The sequence below is a fragment of the Arachis ipaensis genome, chromosome B10 (genome assembly GCF_000816755.2).
Source record: "Arachis ipaensis cultivar K30076 chromosome B10, Araip1.1, whole genome shotgun sequence".
Classification (NCBI taxonomy): Eukaryota; Viridiplantae; Streptophyta; class Magnoliopsida; order Fabales; family Fabaceae; genus Arachis; species Arachis ipaensis.
In genome coordinates, this window is record NC_029794.2 from 122,961,560 (window position 1) to 122,968,522 (window position 6,963).

Below are 6,963 nucleotides of genomic sequence, written 5' to 3' on the forward strand. Positions count from 1 at the left end.
TGAATTCAGTAAAATTCGATTTCTAATTTTTTTTCCCTTTTATTTTAGTCTTTAGAATCGCACTATTTGTAAATATTCCATTGATTATATTGTATATTTCATATTCTGTAACTATTATTTTAAAAAATAATTTCTTCTTTCATTTTTTTCATTTTTTTTATTTTTCATCATACATCCAAAAGTTAGTATTTTTATATTTTTTTTCATATTTTTTATATTTTTTTCCTCTTTTTTCTTTTGCATTGACAAGAAATACTATTTTTGTTTGAATTTAGATGAAAGAGAGTTAGAGTGTTTAGATTTAGAGTATTCGAATTTAGAATCGAAGAACAAAAGAAAAGAAAAAGAGTAGAGAAAAAGAAGAAGAGAGAAGTCACGAGGAAGACAAAGAGAAAGAAAAAGAGGAAGAGAGAAAAAGAGAAGGAAGAGGAAAAAAAAAGAAGGAGAAGCTGAAGTAGAAGATGAAAAAATAAAAAAAGAATAAGAGAAAAAAAAAATACAATAATAAATTTGTATAATCACAATGAAAAAAGGAAAGAAAGGTGGTGGCTATTGTGGAGTGGTGGTGAACATATTTAAATGTGGCCTATATAACCACTAATAATTGAATTAACTTAATTGAATTTAATGATCAAAATACTTAGTCATATAGTATGACCACACATAAAATATTATTAATAGAGTTAAAATTTGTCTATTTAATAAAAAAACGTAACACCTTTTACTTAATGATATGACTGTTATAAATCGGTTATATGTTATAATTCTGTTATAAATGTTATAGATCGGTTATCAACAACAATCATTAAAATAGATATTAAAACGTTCAAATGCGCTATTACTCTCCGTTTAATGATAAAATTACTTGGAGACTCAACAATTATCTGAAAGAGTAAGAATGTTGTTCAAATTGTTGCAAATTGCAAAGCCTATTATTCACTTAATGACTTGAGCGTCAGAGTGTCTTTTGCAGGTATTCACTCCCTTGTTCTCTTATTTTCGACGTATAACTCATCTCGACGGAAAGTTTCTAGAAACTCATCGGCGGATGAGCTATGCAGCGGCCAACCTCCACAGAAACAATTGGTGCCCACCGTGGGGTCTAGAAACAAAAACCCTTCTTTCTTTAGGTCCTAATCACTTTGACTCCCTATGATGGCATGGGAGATAAAACAAAAAAAAAAAACACGTCAAGAAATTCCGATCTATGATGATAGTGAACGATGCTTCTGATCCTATTTTATGTCATTATTTTTCTATCTTTTTAGACGGTCTTGCACTTGATTGGTTTTCATCTTTGCCTGCATGTTCAATTTTACGCTTTTAGGAGCTAGCTAAGCAATTCAAAGATTAGTTCGCTGCATCTTCCATCTATCTACATGATTCTGACTATCTGAACACTATCAAGCAAGGTCAGCACGAAAGTTTAAGGGAGCATGTCACCTGTTTCACCAAAGTAGCTATGGGCATCTCAAACCATCACCCTAAGGTACATCTGCATGCTATAAAAAGTGGACTTCGTCCCGAAAAGTTTCAAGAAGCCATCATAGTGGCCAAACCCAAAATCTTGGCTAAGTTTCGAAAGAAAACCAAGGGTCAAATGGAAATTGAAGAGTTGTACCAAGCTCAAAAATCCGAGAAGAATCAAAACAACAAGGATGACGATAAAACTCGGGACAACAAGAAACCTTTTTGGTTGACACCGCGTTACGAATCTTATACCCAGTTCAACACCAAAAGGGAGGAGATCATCAAAGAAATACTAAATTTAAAGCTAATAAAACCTCCTCGAAAGGCTGGAACCTACCAAGATATGAATAATGTGGACAAGACAAAGTACTGTGCTTTTCATCAAAAACACCGGCACATTACTGATGAGTGTGTTGTAGCCAAAGACTTGCTCGAGCGCTTATCTCAGCAAAGACATCTGGACAAATACATCGATAGCCACATCCAAAAGCGCAACACATATCAATCTGACTTATCTTCTGCAGGTCAATCTTCTCGGGATAAGGACATAGCATATACAGCTCAGCCCAATCAACCCCGAGGTGTGATTAATTGCATATCTGGGGGCTTCACTGGAGGTGGAGCATCAAGCTCTGCTTGTAAATTCACTTACCGAGCTATGCTCGCTGTAGAAAGCACCAACAACAATCATCAAACTTTGCCCATCTTCCCTGAAATGACGTTCCAACAGTCCGATTTCAATTCAACCGAACTTAATTTAGACGACCCAGTCGTCATCTCTATTCAACTAGGAGACCTAATAGTTCAGAAAGTCTTGCTGGACCCAGGAAGCAGCGCCGATGTTCTATTTTACTCCACATTTAAGAAAATGAAGTTGAGTGATAACATATTGGTGCGCAAAATTAAACTCCGCACAACTTAACCAGCAAGTGCACCGGGTCATCCAAGTAATACCTCAGGTGAGTTAGGGTTGATCCCACGAAGATTGTCGGATTGAGCAAGAAATGGCTATCTTGTAAATCTTAATCAGGCGATTAAAAAAGATGGTTGTTTGTTTAAAAGCATAAACGAAATAATAAGAACGAGATAACAGATTAGTGTAAAAGCAATGATGGATAATTAGTTAAGGCTTCGGAGATGCGTATTCTTTCCGAATTAACTTTTCTTACTATCTACTTCAACAATGAACGATTCATTCAATGGCAGCCGTAATTGACTAACTCATGTAGCATTCTCATCAAGTTAGTCTCTTCTGAACCATAGCAGTCCACCATATCCGAGAAACTCATGTAGCATCCTCATCAAGTTAACTCATGGCTTCCCACCATAGTCGAAGGTGAAGACCTAAGCAATCCACTCCCCTTCGCGATCCTACTCAAAATGCCACAGACAAGGTCGGATCTTCCGGATCAGGGAACGCTGCTTCTCATACTCTAGCCTTGATGCCACAGAAACCTCAGTAACCCACGGTCAACCGGATTATATGTCATATATCCAAAGTCGCCCAGGCACGCTCTTGGAATCCGCAGTGCATTCTCTAGCTTGTGGTTCAATGCTATCGAGGCAAGAATCACACGGAACCCATATAGAACAAGGATGATTGTCACGGGTCATCCTCAATTCATGAGATGAAGAACAAAAATGCACAAGAGAATGGAATCACATGCATATTGAAATAGAACAATAATATTAGTAATCCATGAGAATCAGCAGAGCTCCTAACCCTAACTTAGGAGGTTTAGTTGCTCATGCTTTTACAGAAAATAGTGTAATGTTTGAATGGGGGAGGAAGAAGATCCTAAACATGGGTGATCTCCTCCTTAAATACTAATCTAATGACTAAGGATTACAAAAAATAAGATAGTCTAGGTTGATACTGCGAAAATCCACTTTCTGGACCCACTTGGTGAGTGTTTGGGCTGAGCTTGGGGTGAATCCACGATTTGGTACTCCCTTTTAGGCGTTGGACGCCCTCCTAGCTTCTTTTTTGGGCGTTGGACGCCAGCTGCTCCCTTTTGGGCGTCCAACGCCAGGAATGGGGTTGGTAGTTGGCGTTGAACGCCAGTTTTGGATCTTCAATTCTAGAGATAAGTATGGAATATTATATATTTCTGGAAAGCCTTGGATGTTAGATTTTCAATGTCATTAAAAGCGCGCCATTTGGAATTTTGTAGCTCCAGAAATGCTCCTTCGAGTGCATGAAGGTCAAAATCTGACAACATCTGCAGTCCTTTCTCTGTCTCTGAATCAGACTTTCCCAAAACTCCTCAATTTCATTCAGAATTTACCTGAAATCATCATAAAATACAACAACTCAAAGTAGAATCCAAAAATGTAAATTTTGCAGTAAAACCTATGAAAACATAGTAAAACTTAAGCAAAACATAACTGAAATGATATGAAAATGATGCCAAAAAGCGTATAAAATATCTGCTCATCAGAATACCAAACTTAAACGGTTGCTTGTCCCCAAGCAACCAAAAACAAAGTAAGATCAGCAAGAAGAGAAGGATACAATAAATCTCAGCATTTTTTAAATGAAGCTCAGTTCCAATTGATAAGCGGGGCTTGTAACTATTCACTTCTGAACAGTTTTGGCATCTCACTATCCTTTGAAGCTCATAAGTGTTGACGTCTTTAGGAATTCAAAATCTGGATGATATTATTAACTTTCTTAGTTTAGTTCTTTTTTATTCTTGAACACAGCTTCTTTTAGAGCCTGGCCGTGACCTTAAGCGCTTTGTTTTCCAGTATTACCACCGGATACATAAATGCCACAAACACTTAACAGGGTGAACCCTTTCGGATTGTGATTCATCTTTGCTAGAATCCCCATCCAGTGGTGTCCAGAATTCTTAGGTACACTCTTTTGCTTTTGGAATCATGACTTTAACTGCTCAGTCTCAAACTTTTCATTTGACACCTTCACACCACAAGCATTTAGTTAGGAGAGGAGCTCAATTGAACTTTTTAGGCCAAGATTTAGTTTCTTTTAGGCCCTCCTAACCATTGATGCTCAAAGCCTTGGACCCCTTGCTCTTGCTTTTTGATTTAAAGAGCTATTGGCTTTTTTCTTTTTCTCTTTTACTCTTGCCTTTTGCTTTAAAGAGCTATTGGCTTTTTCTTTCTCTCTCTCTCTCTCTCTCTTTTTCATTTTTTTCTCTTTTTTCTTTCTTTTTGCTGCTTTTTCTTGCTTCAAGAATCAATAGTTGGATTTTTCAGATTACCAGTAATACTTCACCTTTTCCATCATTCTTTCAAGAATCAACATTCATTACTCCAACATCAAACATGCACTGTCTATTCATGCATTCAGAAAGTAAAAGTAATGCCACCACATCAATTAATTGGACTATTCTTATTATATAACTCAAGTTCATGCATCTCACTTCTCTTTTTCGAATAAATTTTTTCTTTTAAGTATGGTGAGAGATGCATGAAAATTTCATAGCTTTAAGATAAAACAAAGGATGATTGATGAATCCACATTTTATGGTATTTATTTGCTCTATTTGGATGGATTTCATCAACTTTTCTTGTATTTATCCATTGAAATAGCATAGTTTCATAATTTCTCCCTAAATTGTGCTTGAAAGTGAAAACATGCTTTTTAAGCTTTATAATTGCTAAATTTTATTCACTTTAATTCCATTTGATGCCTTGATGTGTTTGTTGAGTAATTTCAGGCTTAATGATCATGCACTTAGAAACAGAAAACAGATAATGAAATACAATAGAAAACAGGAAAATAACATGAACAAAGGAGGTATGGAACGTGGCCACCTTAGTGACGGCGGCTACTGCTTCCTCTAGAGAATCCAATGGAGCGCTTGATTTCTTCTATGTCACGCCCCTGTCTCTGTTGCTCCTCCCTCATAACTCTTTGATCTTCTCTTATTTCATAGAGGATGTTGGAATGCTCTTGGTGTCCCATCCTCAGCTGATCCATGTTGGAGCTTAATTCTTCCAGAGAAGTATTCAGTTGATCCCAATATCCTTGGAGAGGAAAATGCATCTCTTGAGGCATCTCAGGAATTTCTTGTTGAGGCAGCTCCACATGCTCTTGCTGTAGTTCATGTGCCGGCTCTCTAACATGCTCCATCCTTCTTTTAGAGATGGGGTTGTCCTCCTCAATGGGGATGTCTCCTTCTATGTTCCAACTGAATTGCATAAGTGACATATGAGGTGAGGGAATACCAACCTTGCTTGGGTAGAGGTCTTTTCTACCACCTTGTACAATTCTTGAGGTATCACCTCATGTACCTCCATCTCATCCCCAAGCATGATGCGGTGAATCATGATGGCTCGGTCAATGGTCTCTTTGGACCGGTTGCTAGTAGGAATGATAGAACATTTGATGAATTCTAACCATCCTTTAGCTACGGGCTTAAGGTTAAGCCTTCTTAGTTGGATAGCTTGCCGTGCGCATCCCTTCTCCACTGTGCTCCTTCCACACAAATGTCTAAAAGGACTTGGTCCAGCCTTTGATCAAAATTGACTCTTCTAGTGTAAGGGTGTGGGTCTCTTTGCATTAATGGTAATTGGAGCGCCAACCTTACACTTTCTGGGCTGAAGTTCAAGACGCCCTCGGACCATAGAGTGCCAATTTTTGGGGTGTGGGTTCACACTAGTGTCATAATTTTTTGGTGACCCACGCATTGGCATAGAACTCTTGTACCATTAAGATTCTAACTTCTGGGATAGGGTTAGTCAGAAATTCCCAATCTCTTCTCCGGATTTCTTGTTGGATCTCCGGGTACTCATTCTTTTTTAGCCTAAAGGGGACTTAATAAATCACTATCTTCTTTGCCACTACTTCATAGAAGTGGTCTTGATGAGCCTTAGTAAGGATCTCTCCCTTTTCCAAGATTCGGAGGCAGAAGCTATGGCTTTTCCTTTCCTCTTTCTAGAGGATTCTCCGACTTTGGGTGCCATAAGTGTGAATGGAAAGCAAAAAGCAAGGCTTTTCTAACACCAAACTTAAAAGCTTTGCTCGTCCTCGAGCAAATATGAACAAAAAAAAAGAAGAGAGTAGAAGAAGAAGAGAAATAGTGGAGATAGAGGGAGAGATGAATTCGGTCAAGTAGGGGGTAGATGGTGTATGAGGGTTGTGTATGTGTGGGTATGAAAGGGTGATGGAGAGGGTATTTATAGGGGTTTGTGTTAAGGTTCGGTTATGGAGAGGGGTAATTGGAAGGGAAATGTTTTGAATTTGAAGTGGGTGGAGTTGGTGAGAATGGTTGGATGGTAGTGATGAAGGGTGTTGGGAAGAGAAAAAGGTGATGTGGATGTGATTGGTTGAGGGTGTATGGGGAAGGGTGTATATGGAGAAGATGGAAAGTAAGAAAGAGAAGAACGTGGGGTAGGTGGAGATTCTGTGGGACCCACTGATCCTGAAAGGCTACGGAATTTGAATTCCCTGCCCTCTTATTGGCGTTGAACGCCCAGCTTCTGCTCCCTGGCTGGCATTCAATGCCAGCTTCTTTCTCCTTC

General features: G+C 38.4%; 1 protein-coding gene across 1 annotated transcript; it reads left to right on the forward strand.

Moving 5' to 3' along the window:
* On the forward strand, nucleotides 1,463-2,392 carry LOC107621113. The gene has a single exon (XM_016323150.1). It carries the CDS (start codon nucleotides 1,463-1,465, stop codon nucleotides 2,390-2,392), a length of 930 nt encoding a protein of 309 aa, XP_016178636.1.

What these genes read in the sequence shown, in the direction of transcription:
- LOC107621113 (XM_016323150.1), top strand. Translation starts at nt 1,463, where the DNA reads ATGGGCATCTCAAACCATCACCCTAAGGTACATCTGCATGCTATAAAA.